The sequence below is a fragment of the Moesziomyces antarcticus genome, assembly GCF_000747765.1.
Source record: "Moesziomyces antarcticus DNA, scaffold: scaffold_v10003, strain JCM 10317, whole genome shotgun sequence".
NCBI lineage: Eukaryota > Fungi > Basidiomycota > Ustilaginomycetes > Ustilaginales > Ustilaginaceae > Moesziomyces > Moesziomyces antarcticus.
Genome location: NW_014639007.1, coordinates 202,830 through 220,271, shown reverse-complemented (window position 1 = coordinate 220,271; position 17,442 = coordinate 202,830). Strand labels below are relative to the sequence as shown.

The following is a 17,442-nucleotide window of genomic DNA, read 5'->3' as shown; positions in this document are numbered from 1 at the left end:
GCAGAGCTGGATAGGGGAGGAGCACCTGGATTCTGCCGCCGAGTGATGTCGATGTATGCACCCATCGAAAACATTCGAGCCTTCGAAGGCCCCATCCGCATTAGTGCTAGGTGTGTCGCATCCTTCGAAGCCTCTAATTGCAAGAATATGGAATTTCGACAGAATACTCCGGGCAAGGATCAGCTGCGCATGACGGCATCCGAGCGCTCCAGTGCTCGACAGACGCGACTGGGTTCAGCAGACTGAGCGTCAAATGTCCGATTTTCGAAAAATCAAGGGTGCGGCAACAGCGACCGAGGATTTCGCACTGCAACACACCGCGCTCTGTTGCGTCGGTGCAGGTGCAGATGGCTGGTGCGGGTGCAGCACCAGTCGCGTCGCGCACTGGGCTTTCCCAACACCTGGCTGGCTTAGCCGCTGGTGCGGCTTTGCGTAGTGCGGGCTGCAGGCTGGCCACGACTGCCTGCGCGTCCCGACCCCCGAAAGACGATATAACCCTCTGCCAGATTCGGCATCCTCTCCCGGGCTCCCCTCTCCTTTTCTCTCTCTTCCCATCCCGCATTCCGTCCTCAAGTCTTACGACCAACGCAACCCAACCACCCTTTCTCAACCCCCCCCTCATACAAACTTAGCAACAATGTCTTCCGGTGGCAAGTCTGGTGGCAAGGCTGGTGACGCCTCGACCAAGGCCCAGTCGCGTTCGGCCAAGGCCGGTCTTCAGTTCCCCGTCGGCCGTATCCACCGTCTCTTGCGCAAGGGCAACTACGCTCAGCGTGTCGGTGCCGGTGCACCTGGTACGTACTCTTTCAAGTCTCTTTTGTCGTTCTCTCCCGAATCATCTCGCTGACGTTTCTGCCTCCGCTTTGTACTACTTCGCATTCCAACAGTCTACCTCGCCGCCGTTCTCGAGTACCTGGCTGCCGAGATCCTCGAGCTCGCTGGTAACGCTGCCCGTGACAACAAGAAGTCGCGTATCATTCCCCGTCACCTTCAGCTCGCCATCCGCAACGACGAGGAGCTCAACAAGCTCCTTGGCGGCGTCACCATCTCCCAGGGTGGTGTCCTCCCCTTCATCCAGTCGGAGCTCCTCCCCGCCAAGTCGGGCAAGCCGAAGAAGGCTGGTGGCTCGCAGGACATCTAAGCGTCTCGGCTTCGTGCCGTCGCGCTTCTCGTGTCCCGCCTTCCCACTGTATCACCACCTCCTCCCATCGACCTTGGTCCGAATACCTTCGGCCGTCGTCTAGGATTGTCTGGATAGAGACGGCAATTTGCTATCTTTACTCTTCGCTATCCCTCTTCTACCCCTAGTCTTGTCTTCTCGTTTTTCTTTTTCTTGTTGTTCATCCTTGTACTACTACCACCATGGGCTCGGCGGTCAGAACAGGGCTCCGCCAGCTTCGCAACCTCAGGCATCATACCAACCTGTCCTCTTGTGTGTTTTTGCGCGTGCCTGATGTAATGAGGGGTCCAGTCGTAGATTGTGCTTCGGTGCGGCTAGGCGAGCGGCAATGTGCCTCTGTGCCGATGATCGTGACGAAAGATGCTCGTTCGCGCGTGCTTCATTGCGAGCTCGGTCCAGCATCGTTCGAGCGAATTCAGGCGGGTGTGGTTTTATTGGCGATAAATCGAGCCCAAAATTCAGGCGGGATATTGCTTGCCAATTCGTGAATGCGGTTGAAAGCTTGCAATGCCTGGTAACGCTCGCTGCATCGGTTCAGGCGACTGTTGCTCTGACGATCTTGATCTCCTCGACGGGCCTACGTTTCAAAGGAATAGAGGATATCGCAGAGAGAGCAAGGTCAGAAAGCGCCATGTCGTCGTGATTTAGTTGGACTGCAAACGTACCTGTCGTCCTTTGTCTCTGCCACTCCGATCTCTCGAACTGCCTGCAAACCCTCGGCGACGCGACCAAAGATGGTGTGCTTGCCATCGAGGAACGGCGTCGGCGCCAGCGTGACGAAGAACTGGCTTCGGTTGGTGTTGGGACCTGCATTGGCCATGGCGAGGATGCCCGCACCGACGAAGCGAAGCTCGTGATGCAGCTCGTCCTCAAAGGCGCCACCGTAGATCGATGCACCACCCGAGCCCGTACCGGTGGGGTCGCCCGTCTGGATCATAAAGTCGCTGATGACACGGTGGAAGATGATGCCGTCGTAAAAACCCTGCTTGGCCAGCTGGTAGAAGTTGGCGCACGTCTTGGGCGCGTGCTTCCAGTAGAGCTCGAACACGATCCTGCCCATGGACGTCTCCATCACCACGGCGCCCGCGTCCTTGCCTGGCGTCGACATGGCGGTGCTGTCTGCCTCGATTGACTGATGGTTGCGTGGCAGGAGGGCCAAAGTCGACAAGCCGAAAGTGGAGGCAGCAGCGGCAGAAAGATGCACTTCTCCTCTTCGACGCGTCTTTCCAACTGCACTAAGTTCCAGGGTCCACCCCGCTCGGAACCGAGTCGAGTCCGTCACGCACGGATAAGCACAAGGTCAATTCCACATTCGCTCCCAACCTTCCACCATCATCCACACTCCTCCTACCCACGACACACACCAGACAGCCACAACTCTCGTGAAGGAGGCGGGCGTAGGTGCGCTGCCTGATCAACTTGGACCGACCAACCCCCGCACTCGGTCCAGGGAAGCGCAAGCGTGGTGCAGGCATTGATGGCCGTCGGCACTCAGCAGGGCGCCTCTGGCCCTGCAAACGGCGTCGAGTCAACAGCGGGAGCAGCATCTTCGCCCAACACACCATCGAGGCACGGACGTGCAAGGCATGCTCGTACCAATGCCTCGCTCACATCCAGCTCCGGCATCACCAGCACCGATGCTCCTTTCTCCATGGACACACTTCCTCGCCGTCCGTCCGTGCCGAACGAGGCCACCCGCATCTTCCAGACAACCGGCTTGGATCCATTCGGCACGGAGCCGGACACGCTCTTCCGCTCGCTCCCGGTCAAGGAGGTCGAGGCGTACGAGCGTGCCGTAAGGAGCATCGCCGTGTCAAAACAACAAGAGCTCCGGGCACTCGTTGGCCAACGCTACCAGGACTTGCTCGGTACAGCCAACACGATCATCGACATGGTCAGAAGCTCGCAGCAACTTACAGAGCGACTCGAGCACCTCTCGAGCGGCTTCCAGCTTGCGGCGGATGCCAAGGAGAAGCACGACATGCCAAGCAAGCTTGCCAGGCGCAGGAGCTTTCTGCCCACACAACCTCCATCCGGGCTTCAAGATACAGAGGCGTCCGATCTGCACCAAGAAGCAGTGTACGTGCTCGGTGCTTCCTTGCGTCTCATCATGGACGTGCCAGAGTACGTCTGGAAGTCAATCGAGAAGGGCAAGACTCTTCAAGCCTCCTGGGCATTCTTGCTGGCAAAGGCCACCTGGAACGATCTTACCGACGCCTCTTCCCCTCAACATTCTCATTCGGCTCTCTTGACCGATGCAGAAATGGGAATAACCTCGACATCGGAAGCCGTGACGATGCTCAAGGTCAATGTCAGGGAAACCTTCCCTTTCATCGAGAAGCAGTGGCAGAGCATGCAGCCGATGCGCAAGCAGATCATCCATCGAGCCCTCCTCCTCCTCTCGGACATCGATATCGAGTCTGCGGCTGTCGCTGATCAGCTGGCTGCGCTGGTCCTGATCGACGGGACTCGCCTCGAACAGGCTTTGCAGCTCCTGCTGTCGCACCGACTGACGGCGATGCGCCGCTTACTCCAACGCCGACGCAAGGGGAGAAAGCCCTCCTCCCACAACAAAGATGACCGCCGCGCAGCCGCAGCGTCGACACGGAGCCCGGACGCCACAGAAAGCGAGCTTGCGGGCGACAGAGTGGCCAAGGCATCTCACACGATCGCACAGCTCACAACGCTGTTCGCGCGATCGTTGCAACACGTCCTTCAGCTCTTTGTGCTCCCTGCGCGCGCAGAAGATTCGTCAGAAGCCAGGCCTTGGCTGTTCAGCTTGCTCAATACCATCACGAGCACCGATCATCCTGCAACGACCGCCAAGCTCGTCTCGTCTCCGACAAGCGAACGTGCTTCTCTGATGCCTCAGCCAGCCGATGATCGGACGCCACGCCAGAATGCGGCCGCCATGCGCGCATTGCGTCGCAAATCGAGCCACGGCCTTCCGCCGTCTTCGACAGATCCAAAGCTCGATTCGGACGAAGGTGTCGATTTGCCGCATCCACCGCAGCGACGTGCTGTCAGGATCTCTACTGCGGATCTGATCCAGACTTTGCCCAGCTCGCGTGTCCTCGTCCGGCTCCTGCCGGTGTCTCTGCAGGAGTACGTGCCTCCTCTCGATCTCGCTTCCCGCGGCATGCCCGCTCCCAGCCAAGTGATGGACGATCTGTCCTCTTGGTCTGCCAAGGCTCGCGAAATCATCGTCGGCGCATCGAACCACGCAGGTACGGATAGCTTACCGTCATTACTGGCAGAGCTCTCTGATGTCCACGAGCTAGCCAAGCTGCGTAGGTCGCTCCGCCTCGCCATGCAACGCGCACGCCGCATCGTATCGCGCAAGCTCGGAGTGACCGACGACACAGAAGACAAGGCACGCCATTCTGCGCTCGCAAAGGTGCACACCGAGATGCAGAAGTTCGAAGCGGACATTGCTTCCGCCTTGCAGGCGCGACTGCTGCAGCTGCTGCAACAGAAACTCTTGGACGCTGCTCAGGCGCTGCTGAAAGAGGCCAAGGCGACAATCACCTCTCTGGAACGGGACGCTGCAAGCCTTGGGAACGGAGCCGATGCAGGGGCTGCCGCTGTCGAGATGCCTCTGGACGCTCTTTTCCATCCGGTCGAAGCACAGAATGCATCCTCGATGCGGACAGCTCCTTCGTATGCGGACGATCTTTCGAATCCGATCCGGTCGAGCCGCTCATACATCTCGGCGTTGCAAGACGACCTGCGCGGCCGATCCAACAAGGTAGAAAGCCTAGCGAGCCTGTACGAGACGCCGCTGTCTGCCATGTCGCGCGAGCTCAAGATCTACCGCGCTGAGCTCGAAGGCGACGAGCGATTTGCAGATGCGAGCGCGGCGATCCAGACGAGCTTTGACTCGCTCATTGCATCTTCGCGAAGCGAAATCGAGACTGGCCTTTCGGACCTACTGGACCGATCCGACGGCACGGCGATTGGCGCAGACGGTGGACTACCGCGAGCCACGTCGCTGGCGATGCAGCTTATCGCTGTTTTGGCCACCGCTCATGGGCAGGAAGATCAGAGCGCATCGAGAGCTCTCCGGCCGCCTGTTAAGAAGATGCTGGAGCGACATTGGAGGCCTCGGTTGGAGCGAAGCATATCGGGCGTATTCACACGCCCTAGCGGGACCGGCGAGCGCAGGGATCCCGCCGGATCGTCCGTCTCGACGTCGACGCTGCAGATCCTCGCGCTGCTTTCCGAGTCGATTGTTGAGCTGGGGCCGGCACTCGCAGGTCCCGAGCTCGCCGGTCTTGTACGGCAGATCCTAGAAGGCGTGGCCGCCTCGCGCGCAGCAGCCTCCACTGCCGTCGATGGCCAAGCCGCCGCGGATGCAGCTTCTCTCACATCGCTGCTCCAAAGCGAGCCGGGCGCATTGGCTGAGCTCATCGGCGCGGATACCAGACTGCATCGTGTGCGTCTTGCCCTTTCGCCGCTGTTGCTAGCGCTGGCTGCATCGGCACCCGGCTCGCACGTCGAAGCTCCCAGCGTTCAATGCATTGTGCTTGCACGAGCGGAGCCCGCTTCGGCCATCGGGGAAGTCAGACCCATCCTTTCGGTCCCTCGCAACAGGAGGCTGGAGCGCTTCTCGCCGCTTCCAGTCCGCTGAACGATTCGCGCATCCAGACAGTCACTCTAGATGGACCAGCCATAGCACCTCATCTTGCAATCGACACGACGGGGAACATGTCTCTTGAAACCACGTCTACATGCGATTCACGGCGATAATGCATGTACATTAGAGTGTGCGTAGATATGGACCGATCTGAGCAACGACGACCATCGGCTCGTAGCACCGATGTGGGCCGGCTTGGTCTCGAGATTCGCGTCGCCAAGTGCGCGCGGTAGGGCGGGAGCAGGCGGAGGTTGCTGTTGGAGGTTGGCGACTGCTGCTCATTTTCGCGTCGGGCTGCTGAGGCGATGCAGCGCGAGGTGGGCGAGGCGGCGCGCCCGGACGGAACGGCTTCGCCATCGGGCGTCCAAAAATTGGCCCCAAAGCCAGACGCGACCGAGCCAAGCGAGCAACGGCTTGCCTCTGCCACCAACTCCAACCTCAGCGCGTCCCAACAAGCTGGCATTCACTCGGCGTGACGTCTGCGCCAGTCGTCGCGTCCGCGCCTGCTAACCACACGCGACACTCACAGGGCATCGAGCTCTCACTGCCACGAGGATCCAGGATCGACTACGAATGGACACGGACCGCAACTCAAACCTCGCCGCATGATCCACGCCCAGGTCCCAACGCCTCCTCTTTCAGCTTGACGCGAGCTTCCCACAGACTACAGGACCGACTGGAACGGTGTAGCGCAACCGGATTTGATCCGTCTCTGGACTCTGGATCGGACGGACAGGAAGACCGCAAGCACGCTCTAGCCGCAACTGAGGCAGCTCGGTCTACCTCATTGCGACGCATTCCATCGTATCGTCCCGATCGTCGTTCCGCCCAGCGGCCGGCCAGCACAGGACAGCGAGAGCTGCATGTCTCCCGTACCTTCTCCGCGCGATACACTGGGACGCACGAGCCCGGATCAAGCTCGTTCCGGCGAAGCAGGCGACAAGTCCACAACGAAGAGTTCTGCGCAGCCAACCATACCTCGCGAGAGCACGGAAAACGGAAACCATCCTCGCCTCCAACAGGGCGTGCTCGCTGACAGCCCTTCGACTCCCATGACGCCGACGCGCCTCGTCTCGACGACCGCTCCTCCTATCCCGCACAACTGGCTTGAGCTCGCCTTGAAAGGGCGCGCAGCAGCACTTCGCGAGGCACAACGCAAGTCCGCGCCTTCCTCATTGCCTGCAGACATGCAACAAGCTCCAGTCACAGATCCACCGACGGCCGGCACTTCTATGCAGACCGATGCAGTCCAGGATGCCGCCACTCAGCAGTCGTCTGGCGTCAAGACTGAGCCGGACGTCGACATGGAAGCAACAGCCGCCACGCTGACTGCTCCGCCAACAGAAGGCTTTCTTCACGACGGCGCCTTAGCGGGCGGGCTCGTTAGCGCCTCCAGCAGCCCGCCGCCTGCTCCGTCTACGAACTCGCCCGAGATCTCCGTCGCTGCCGTCCAGCCTCCACCCATGGCGGCACTAGCGCTTGCCAGCCAAAATGCACCGGCAGCATCCGGACCAGAGGCGTTGCGCACCGAGATCATGGGCCCTCCGCCGTCATTGCCTACAGATCCAGCCTATCCGCCACTGAATCCTGTCGCGACGGAAATCATTGCACCTCCAACTGCCAGCAAACGTAGAGGCCCAGCTCCGGCGGCCAACGGAGCGGCTCGCAGATCCGACCCAATTCAAGCGCCTGCCGATTTCGATACTCCCACCAATCTCAATGGCAAGATGCCATATGCACTCTTCCAGACAGTCCAGAAGAGCGCTATCCCGGCCTCGAAAAGCGCTCAGACTACGCTCGCGGCTCAAAGGTACGTACACAATACTCCAAACCCCCGATCTCGGAACCCCCACGACTTCATTTCGGCATGGGAAAACGCGGCTCTCAGCGACAGGCGATTTTGGGCCAAGGCTGGTGACATGGAGAAAGGCGCTGTCAACGCCAAGAGCGCAGGCGCAAGCCAGGCAGCGTTGGCGCTTGTAGGCCGAGAAGTGGGATCGCTTGGCGGCAAGCGATTGCGACTCGGCGGATGTCATCTCATAGCCACAGCCACGATGGAGCAGGTCGAGCACGCGCGCTACTCCTCTGATCGCGCGCCGGGTCAGCAGGTCGCACAGATCAGAGGGGCGGAAATCACAGGTGGGGCCAAATTTGGCCAATTTTTGCGGTGCTGCGCACGAAGCACATGACCACAAAGCATCGGCCGAATATTGCGTTGCCACCGTCCCCATCCGTAGCGTCGACCTCGTCGGCGCGCTTTCAGTCGATCTATCGGAAGCCGAGTACTGACCACTTTCCTCGCTTGACATCCCTTTTGGTTCTCGCAGAGAATCCACGGCAGACGATGCTGCGGCGGCTGGCCAGCAATCGAGCGGCAAAGCGGAATCGGCACCTTTGACAGACAACAAAGCCATCGATCCGCTCATCGCCGACGTGTTGACGGACGCCGACTCTGTTGCGACTGCGACGGCCACACGAGAAACTAGCCGGGAAGCATCAGCAGTTCCGGAGACCGGTGCCCAAGGTGCCGCTACCGAAATCGGCGAGCCCGCACAGCCATCGACCGCGATCGGATCGGAGACCGCGAGTATAGCGCCCTCATCGTCAGTGCCACAACAAGCGGCTCCACCGACACTGTCCGCAGGTACACTGGAGAGTGCCGACGCATCTCCGTCCGCCGCCCTTCGTCGCACGCCGTCCAACCGCGGCGCTTCCTTACAAGCATCGCAGTCCATCACTAGCGCATACGCAGATCCCATGGGCCTGAAAAAGCATCGCGAACTGCTAGCACAGGAAGCCGCGCGTGCTCGCAGGTCGCCTTCGGCGGCTAGCGCTGGCGCAGCGTCTGTAGCTCCCGCCGTGCCTTCGGCAGGGGCGAGCAAGAAGAGTAACACTGCAGCACGCACGATCGTGCCTCCATCCTTGGTTGAGCCGCCGCCGGGTATGATGCACACCCCGGAAGGACGTCTCCGTGTCATTCCAGGCATTGCAGGTGCTGTCGTGCCAACGGCCTCGAGCTCCAGCTCTACGGATGCCAAATTGGCTCCCAGGCTCGAGGACAAGGGCAGTGCCAATAACGACTTTTGCGAGGTCTGCCTAGGTCACGGCCGCTTTGTCTGCTGCGACGGTTGCCCGCGCAGCTTCCACTTCTTCTGCATGAACCCGCCTCTTGACATTGACGAGATGCCGCCTTCGAATGCGGCGCAAGTGCTGGGCCCGGCCAAGGCAAATCCGGTCCAAAAGGGCAAAGCCAAGGCGGGCGAACCTGGCGCGGGCTCCGATCTCAACATGGACGAGATGTGGTTCTGCAATGTGTGCGTCGCCGAACGCAAGCCCAAGGCGGTGTCCCGACCCAAAGGTTTGGGGCCCTTTGGCTACTTGCTCCCGATTCTGTCGCAGCAAAATCCAAAAAGCTTCCAGCTTCCGGCGGACGTGCGCACTTACTTCAAGGATGTCGCTACCGCCAAAGACGGCGATTTCGTCAACGCAGCTATGGTCCGCCAGGTCAAGCCAAATCGGCATGGGCAGATCGAGCCTCGCGACCCGTACAGACTCAAGGACAAGAACGGCGACGCCGTGCTCTGCTACCGATGTGGCGGAACAGCGTTGCCCGCAGGATCCGATCAGCATACCGCACCAGTCGGCTCCCCAGAGCGACACAGCCGCGCAGCCTCGGAAGCCGGCAGCGCCTCGGCGGCGACACCGGCGGACCACACCATTCGCGAGGGGACAGGTTGGCGCAGGATCGTGAGCTGCGACTTCTGCTCGCTTCACTGGCATATCGATTGCGTCGATCCGCCCATGCTGGGCATGCCGAGCAATCTGCGCAAGTGGATGTGCCCCGCACACAGCGACCACGTCGGCGAGCGCCGAAGGGTTGCGCGCATCGGCGCAGCTGTGCCCAAGACGCTCGACCTGCCTCTGCCGTCGGTCGAGACCATCGGCCCAGGCAAGCACTTCCGCACGCGGGTGCTCAACAACGGCGATATCGACATCATTCCTGACCCGATGGAATTGCTCATGGGTGCCAACGGCATCACCGGCAGCCTGCAGACAGGCATCAAGGAGGTCCCACTCGTCCCGATCCCGGGCGTGGTGGACTCACCCACACTCACCGATGGTGGGTCCAAGCTTGCATCCAAAATCCGCTACCGTTTCCCGGAGAAGGTCATCCGCACCGACTTTTGGAGCAAGCTTCGGGGCGACGATGCGAGCAAGATCGGAAGCGTCTTTTACCTCGCGGCGGACGAACTGGTGCATCGATCGCCGTTCCGGCTGGTTGCGGCAGAGGACGGAGCGGCGCCGACGGGCGAGGACGTGTCGAGATACAGGCCGTTTGGCCGACGCGACTACCAGCGATCGGGTCTCGACTCGCTCGCTGATATTGCGTCGGCGAGGCTGGCGGGAGATGCGCTTGCTGTGAAGGAGACGCCCGGCTTGATCCGACCATCACGGACTCGGCAATTGGTGGCAACGGCATTGGGCATCGATTTGGACAACAGCGACGTACCCGAGTCGAGCTTGCGCTCGTCGCTCGACGAGCCCGAGAGCTTAGAGTCCTCGGACTCGCCGCTGTCGAGCCTGTCGGATAGCGAGAGCGATGCAGGCGCTGAGACTGCGGCGCAGAATGCGGCTCAGCGAGAGATGGCCACGCCTGTCAAGCCTGCTCAGGTGTCGCAGCCAGCTCAGACGGTCCAGCCCGTGCATCCTGTGCAGCCCGTGCAGCCTGGGCTGTCGGAGGAGGAGCTGATCAAGCGCATCGCGATGGAGGCGGCGTCGGGCGTGAGCAGCGGCGATCCGGTGCGTCTGAGCAAGCGCAAGGCGGCAGTGGCAGCCGAGTCGGCCATGGCCGGTTCGCCGAATACGCCGGCGAAAAAGCTGCGCTCCGCCTCGCCCGCGGTGAGCGCCACGCCCACGCCGATCCGCACGGGGGCGGCTGCTGGTGCAGTGCCAGCGGCAGTGCAGGTAGGCTCGCCAGCTGCGCCGGCAACGGGCGTTAAGAAGATCATTCTCAAGAGCAACGGTGTAGCGCGCAGTGGCAAGACGGAGCCCAAGGGCGTTTCAGAGGCCCAGGCGGCACTGCGCACTGCGCATCATCTTGCAGGCCAGTATGCGGACGAGCGCCGAGAGATCGAGCAGCTGCGTGCGATTCGCGAGCTCATGCGTCTCAAAGGACCGGATCGAATGCTCGAGTTTCTGCTTTCGCCCAACGAGCCCGCAGGCGCGACCAAGCCGCCGCCGTCAGAGGCGGTTCAAGCAACATCCGATGCATGTTAAACTTGGCTCAAGAACGCACCGACTTTGCATGCAATCGCATCGTGTTCAGAGAGCGATGTTTCGTTGTGCATTGGGTGTGAGGTGCGAGTTTAGAAGGTGTGCTGGAGGATGTCGGGGTTCGTCTGATCGATGTGGCGGATGGCTTCGCCAAAGAGGCCGTTTGCCCATCCGAACCAGGGTCGGGTGAAGTCGGTGGCATTGTGGACGTTGATGGATTCGTGGATGAGGCCTGTGCCGGCGGTGGTGTTGCGGAGGAGGCTGAGGGCGTGGAGCTGTTCGTCTGCGTTGGTGGTGGTGAGGATCTGCATGATGCGCGACATTGGCCAGGCGTAGTTGGTGCCGACGTGCGGGCCACCAATGCCGCTGAAATCCGCACCCGAGTAGAACCACTTGGAGGTATCCTGCGACAGGACGAAGGCGCGCGTGCGCTGATACGTCTCATCGCTCGCATCGATGTAGCCGAGGTAAGGCAGACTGAGTAGGGAGGGCACGTTGGCATCGTCCATGAAGTACGCGCTGCCGTAGCCGTCGACTTCGAACGCATAGATGTCCTGGCCTCCGGCGAGGCGGTTGGGAAGAACGGCTTCCTGGGCAATGGCAGCGCGAATGTCGGCCGCAAACGAGCGCGCGTTGGCAGCCACATCGCTCATCGCCGTCGTATTGTCCAGCAGCGGAGCGAGCTTTTCGAGCGCCACGGCAAGCTGCGCATTCGAGGGGATGAGGTGCGGCAGTGTAGTGGCATCATCCGAGGGACGGAAGCCACTCTTGACCAAGCCGTTGCGACGGGCTGGTTCGCCCCAGCCCAAGTCGGCTTTGGTCTCGGTGGCCGAGCGCGCCTCACGCTGGAAGCGGTACACGCCGCCCTGGACGCTACCGAAACGCTGTGCCCACTCGCTGCGCTCGGTGATGTTGGGCGGCAGCAGCGTGGTGGAGTTGGACGCCTCGTACGCGGCGTGTTCCTCGCGCGAGCCGCGCTGCTGAGCACGCAGCGTATCAATGGCCATCCTCACGCCCCTCTGCCACGTCTCGTTGTCCAAAAAGTCGGTGCGGTTGGCATACTCGGCCAGCAGCGACGGCAGACGCAGATGCGCCGCGAGCGAATCCACCTCCCACTTGGTCTCCCACAGATACACGCCGTCATTCCCCTCGACCTTGGTGTAGTTGCTGGGTGGCTGGGGCAAATAGTGTCCCTTGCTGCCGGGTACGGGCGGTTGCACCCAGTCTGCATCGTCTCCATCCCCCACCGCCGGGTTCTTCTTGTTGGTGATGGTGGCCGACTTGGGAGGACCAAACGAGTTGGCGAGCGGATAGGTGATCACCTGCTGCGACTGCTGGTACAGCAGCCCCAGTGCAAGCCGATACAGCTTGAGCCAGTCCTTGTCCCCGACCGCATAGGGCTCGGGCGGAGACTGGAGCAGCGGAAGGTAGGTGAAGATCTGGTTGGACGAGTCGCGCAGCCACGCGGCAAGGATGTCGCCCGTGATGATGAACGCGCGCGGGAAGGCGGTGGCCGAGTCCGGGTGGTTGAGCTGCAGATCTGTCCAGCCCACGGTGGTATCGAGGGTGTTGGGATAGGCGTTGGCGAAGATGCGCTTCACCGCTGGGTCGGCGATCTTGTCGGTGATGCGACGGATCTCGGCCTCGACCAGACGCGAGCGGAAGCGACGCTTTTGCACGGCGGGGCGCGCGTCCGGCAGCGAGTCGAGCGGCAGCGTCGGGTCGGGCTCCGGCCAGGTGTACTCGGGGTCGCCGAAGGCGTCTTCGGTGGCGCGGCCGTCGGCATTGCGCGAGGCGAGCGTGTTGAGGAACGCCTGCTGGCTCCCGTCGTACAGCGCGGCGGCGGAGGCCACGCCCGCCAAGGAAAGCGCCAGCGTCGTAAACGGCACGAGCGATGCGAATCTCATGGTGCTCCTGTGTTTGCTTTGGGTTGTGGTTGATGGATTAGGAAACGGCGGGGGGGGGCGAAGGACTGCCTATATACGAGATCCAAGTGGCGGCCTTTGCCTCATGAAGAGCAGTTCGGCTCGGAGCAGCAAGGGCCGACTCGGACCGACGACCGCAGTGCGAGAGGGTGGCCGTGTTCGGCTAGCGAGATGCTAGGTTCGGCTAGGATCGTTTACAACCCACAAGGCGAGGTGGGCAGAGAGCCGATGGCATGGCTCTCCGAAGAGGGGCTGAGCGGATGCGGAGCGGCTTGAACGCAGGATCGACAATTCATCGCACCCCCGCAAACCGACGTGGGGAAGCGAGCGGAGTTGCCAACGGTCCAAAAATTGCCCGAAATGGAAAAAAGGATCCCATTACAGCACCACCACCACTCTTACCGCACATGCCGGTTTCTTGACTGGCTTGGCTTGGCTCACCGGCGACGTTGGTCCAACCAAGATCGGCGGCCGAGATTTCTCTGTGCATGCTGCAATGCAAGCCTTGGTCGAATGTCTTGCAAAGTGCTAGGCGAGCTTGTTCTGAACTCGGTAGACCGGGCCGTGTGGTTGCGGCATGCAGAGGAGACCGGTCAACTGGCGCTGGCGGCCTGCGTGATGATGTCGAGCCGGGCGTTTGGATTTTGCAGAAAGATGTTTGAGCGACGAGAGCCGACAAACGGAACACGAAAATGCGTATGACAAATCATCTGTCATTCAAATCCAAACGAAGGAATTGCCGCAGCACCTTTTTCTCGGATGCGACGAGTGCCTCGCGCTGACACTGGCGAGTCTGCCTGCTTGCCGCCGCCGCGATCCAGGCCAGGCCAAGGCGGCAGGCCTCACACACAATTGCGCTGGGCAGTGGGCAACCTGGGCAGCCATGCGGTCAGCCGGCCAGTTGAGAATTTCGCCCCCCCTCAGCCCAGTCTTCTGGCAGGGCAAAGTGCAGAGTGCAGAGTCAGGCCCCGCCCAAGAACGTCGGCGCCATCAGCGCTCCGCCTTCCTAACCACCAAGTCTCTGTACCCAACCCGTATATACCGTCAAGATGTAAGTCATCACGCTCGCACCAACGACCACGCCACCACTCGCTGCACCAAGCAGAACGCATCCTCCACCATCCCTTCGTTCCATTCGAATTCGCACCGCAAGGATGGCACGGTTGCTTTGCATGGCGCATCGTGGCGGTTCGCACCAGACAATCGTTGGATAGCATGTACACCCCAGCCATCGGAATACTGACCTTTGCCATCGTGATCCTCTTTGCCCATTCACATCACCACCTACGACTTCTGCGACCATTTTGAATGCCTTCATCGACTTTTCACTTATGGACCGCCCAATCTGCATCACGACATCTCATACCTGCTATCGACTACGTTCATCCACCACCATCCGACTCTTCTGCACATCTCTCGACCTTGCTCTCCGCATCATCACTTCGAATTGTTGCTGCTGTATACGACGGTTGCGCTGTGCAGGGCTAAGTCGAAGAACTCGTCCCAGCACAACCAGGTGCGCAAGGCCCACCGCAACGGCATCAAGAAGCCCAAGACCAACAAGTACCCGTCGCTGCGCGGTGTGGACCCCAAGTTCGTCCGCAACCAGCGCTACGCCAAGCACGGCACCGAGAAGGCCCTCAAGGCCGCTCGTGCCGAGGCATAAGTGTGTTCGTCGACTTCTCGCCCTTTTCTGCGTCCCACCATCCGACCGTGCGTGATTCCAAAAAGCATGACGCACATCCTACCGGTTCATCTGGAGCCGCTGTAACACCACACACACACACCCATCCTTCGGCACCTTTTCGTCCCACTCGGGTCGCAACATCCAGCCTTACGTAGAGTTGGGCGCACCATGAGCGTGGCAAAGAGGCGCTCCAAAAATCATCCACCATCTTCAAAAACCCCTCACAATGCATTTCTTTCCCGAGATCCATCATCCATCATCCATCAAGCCAGTCGTGACCCTCGCCCAGCAATCCGTTCTTGGATTGACCTCATGACCGCAGGCACGCCCAAGTTCTGCGCTGTAGGACCAGACAAGCCCTTGTGAGAGGTCGTATTTCTGTGTCGAGTGACACACTCAGTCTGTGCAGTGTCACTTGCGTTCAAAGTGGCGACGAAGAGGTGAGAAGAGATGCGCAATTCAAAACGACTAAAAGTACAGGTACAATGCAAAGAACAAAACAACAAATGGAACAGGGAAGCAACGAGGCGAAAGCAAGGAGGAGTCGATTAGGCGCGCACTTGGTCGTAGATCGGAGGAGCTTCCCAGGTGGCGCGTCTCCAATCGAGGCCGTCGTGTTGAAAGATGTCTTCGATCTCGGGCGATTCGGAGCTGGGAATGGTGGGGAGCACGAGTGTCTGCGTCCTTCTTCGGCGGATCGAAAACGCTCCGCCGTCGAGCGATTCGAACGTGGATACGGCGAGGTCGTCGCTCCTTGCCTCGCGTTGGGCGCGCACGCCGCTCGCCGGGGTTTCCAGCCCCGCCGACGTTGTGCTCACGGCTCTTGGTCGCACCGGCCCCGCTCTTACGGATTCGGTCGGACTCTCCGCTGCGACTGTGAGCACTGAAGGCGACGACGAGCTCCTGCCCGATGCCGGAGCCGTGCTGGGTCGGCGAAGCGACTGGATGATGGCGTCGTTGTCCGTCTCGGCATACGCCGGGAGGCGCTCGCCCTTGGCGCGCCATTCGCGCTCGGCGGTGCGGATGCGCTGAATCTCGCGGTTGTGCGCCACGAGCGCCTTGGCCTCGTTCTTGCTCAGCCGCTTGCCCTCCTCGCTGATGGGCCGCCCGAGGCTGTCAGTGCGCAGCGACGAGTAGCCATGCTTCTTCGACTTGCGCCGCTGGAAGAAGCGCGACGATGCCTTGAAACTCTCCACAGAGAGCACGACCAGAAGGCCTACGGCTGCCACAGGCATCGATCTTCGTCGGCGATGGGCTTGTGCAGTGACGTCCAGCTAGCGGCTTGGGCCCGAGGAGCAGGATGGCGGTCGAGAAAGTCGTGAGAGTTCGTCAGGCGGGCCGTGAAGCAGGATGCTGTTGCGATGATGGCCGGGTGATGATGGATGCGCCTGGATGGATGGTGGTGGTGGTGGTCAAGGTCGGGGCTGTGGAGGTGCGTCGAGGACGAGGCTGCTAAGTAAGCTTGTCGAGGGTGCCGAGTTGAGCGTGGAAGCGATGGCGGAGGCGTGGAGGCAGAGGCGCTGGGCACGAGGATGGCGAGGCTCGAGAGCGATGCAAGGAACGAGCTAGAGGCTTGGCAGCGCTATTGTAGCAGCCAAGCGCGGTGGAGAGGGCGGCCCCAAGCGCGCGCGCGGATGATGCCGGCTGAACGTGCAAGTCGGCAGCGGCAAGTTTGGCTGGCAATGACCGGAATGGACGAGAGGCTGAGCGAGCGCACCAGGGCAGAGATGATGGAAAGCAGGAGGATGATGCACGGCAGCCAAGGTATCCGGCGGCAAGGAAGAGGGGGGAGAGAGGAGAATGAAAGGCGAGCGCAATCTTGAGCGCTGACTTGAAATCCGTCGCCGGCGTGGCCGAAAGTGGAATGCCAAGATCGACAGAAGAAAGCTCGCAGCATTGGCTTACACCCACCTTTGCCTCGGATTTTTCCACCTGGCTCTCAGCGTGTGGGCTTGCCAGACTGGTGGATATGATACCGGCACTGCCATACAGCCAGCCTCGGGGTGTGACCGATGCAGCTATCGACTCGAGCGAGCATCGCGATGACAACGCGATGGCAACACGATGGCCAGAACCGCTCCCGGCTGTGCCGATGCTTACGCTTGACCCTTCACATTACGAGCCAAGATGCTCAGCCGCTCCTGTTTTCGGCATCCAGGGTCCGGCCCGGCAGGTCGTCGAGCAGCTCGCTTTCCCACGGCAGGCCGCCCGAGTGGAGGCGAGAGGCGCCAGTCGCAGCAAAACATGCCGAGGCGCGTCGAGATCAGCAGAGCGTCACGCTTGGGGAGCAACACACCCTGGCGCCGCACCTCTCTCACCGCCAAGTTGGAATTTGGGCCAAAAATCCCGTCTTCTCGCCCACCTGCCAGATTGGATCTCATCGAGCGGCCGTGCCGCGTGCTTGGCACCCACACTCTGCCTGCACGCAGGCACTGCCTCGCCCTTTGTCCACACCACGGCCGCGTGCCACAAAGGCCCCGCGGAATGAAGAGGCGCCACGCCAGCCCAACGCCGGAGAGCGAGCGGACGAGCCGACGCGACAGAACCTCAAAGCTTCTTGGCAAGAACGCCGATTCTGCATGCATTCCAAGACCACCGATAGTATGCGATGCTGAGGTGCAAGGGGCACGGCTAGGGGATCCGTGATAACCGCCCAATGTCACATCGCCGATGTGTTCATAGCGTACGCTGTCGACCCGATATAGATGCTTTGGGTCTTGTCTGCCACCACCTCATCTCA

The 17,442-nt window shown here is 61.0% G+C and overlaps 8 protein-coding genes across 8 annotated transcripts; 4 read left to right on the top strand and 4 right to left on the bottom strand.

Annotated features, from left to right (window-relative positions):
• Positions 1–637: 637 nt before the first annotated feature.
• On the top strand, positions 638–1,141 carry PAN0_003d1537 (histone H2A; the record flags this gene model as incomplete). The annotated part of the gene is made up of 2 exons (XM_014802496.1): positions 638–794; positions 888–1,141. 2 exons carry the CDS (start codon positions 638–640, stop codon positions 1,139–1,141), a joined length of 411 nt encoding a protein of 136 aa, XP_014657982.1.
• Positions 1,142–1,714: 573 nt separating this feature from the next.
• PAN0_003c1536 (cyclophilin-like protein) lies at positions 1,715–2,288 on the bottom strand (the record flags this gene model as incomplete). The annotated part of the gene is made up of 2 exons (XM_014802495.1): positions 1,715–1,757; positions 1,846–2,288. The coding sequence occupies 2 exons, from the start codon at positions 2,286–2,288 to the stop codon at positions 1,715–1,717; spliced, it is 486 nt and encodes a 161-aa protein (XP_014657981.1).
• A 369-nt stretch (positions 2,289–2,657) lies between these two features.
• PAN0_003d1535 (uncharacterized protein) lies at positions 2,658–5,810 on the top strand (the record flags this gene model as incomplete). The annotated part of the gene is made up of 1 exon (XM_014802494.1): positions 2,658–5,810. One exon carries the CDS (start codon positions 2,658–2,660, stop codon positions 5,808–5,810), a length of 3,153 nt encoding a protein of 1,050 aa, XP_014657980.1.
• An 869-nt stretch (positions 5,811–6,679) lies between these two features.
• On the top strand, positions 6,680–11,093 carry PAN0_003d1534 (uncharacterized protein; the record flags this gene model as incomplete). The annotated part of the gene is made up of 3 exons (XM_014802493.1): positions 6,680–7,626; positions 7,705–7,916; positions 8,146–11,093. 3 exons carry the CDS (start codon positions 6,680–6,682, stop codon positions 11,091–11,093), a joined length of 4,107 nt encoding a protein of 1,368 aa, XP_014657979.1.
• Positions 11,094–11,182: 89 nt separating this feature from the next.
• PAN0_003c1533 (DUF1237 domain-containing protein) lies at positions 11,183–12,997 on the bottom strand (the record flags this gene model as incomplete). Its single annotated transcript, XM_014802492.1, has 1 exon — positions 11,183–12,997. The coding sequence occupies one exon, from the start codon at positions 12,995–12,997 to the stop codon at positions 11,183–11,185; it is 1,815 nt and encodes a 604-aa protein (XP_014657978.1).
• Positions 12,998–13,898: 901 nt separating this feature from the next.
• Positions 13,899–14,681, top strand: PAN0_003d1532 (ribosomal protein L29; the record flags this gene model as incomplete). Its single annotated transcript, XM_014802491.1, has 2 exons — positions 13,899–14,203; positions 14,498–14,681. 2 exons carry the CDS (start codon positions 13,899–13,901, stop codon positions 14,679–14,681), a joined length of 489 nt encoding a protein of 162 aa, XP_014657977.1.
• Positions 14,682–15,250: 569 nt separating this feature from the next.
• PAN0_003c1531 (uncharacterized protein) lies at positions 15,251–15,937 on the bottom strand (the record flags this gene model as incomplete). The annotated part of the gene is made up of 1 exon (XM_014802490.1): positions 15,251–15,937. One exon carries the CDS (start codon positions 15,935–15,937, stop codon positions 15,251–15,253), a length of 687 nt encoding a protein of 228 aa, XP_014657976.1.
• Positions 15,938–16,154: 217 nt separating this feature from the next.
• PAN0_003c1530 (uncharacterized protein) lies at positions 16,155–17,083 on the bottom strand (the record flags this gene model as incomplete). The annotated part of the gene is made up of 2 exons (XM_014802489.1): positions 16,155–16,683; positions 16,803–17,083. The coding sequence occupies 2 exons, from the start codon at positions 17,081–17,083 to the stop codon at positions 16,155–16,157; spliced, it is 810 nt and encodes a 269-aa protein (XP_014657975.1).
• Between the last annotated feature and the right edge of the window lie 359 nt (positions 17,084–17,442).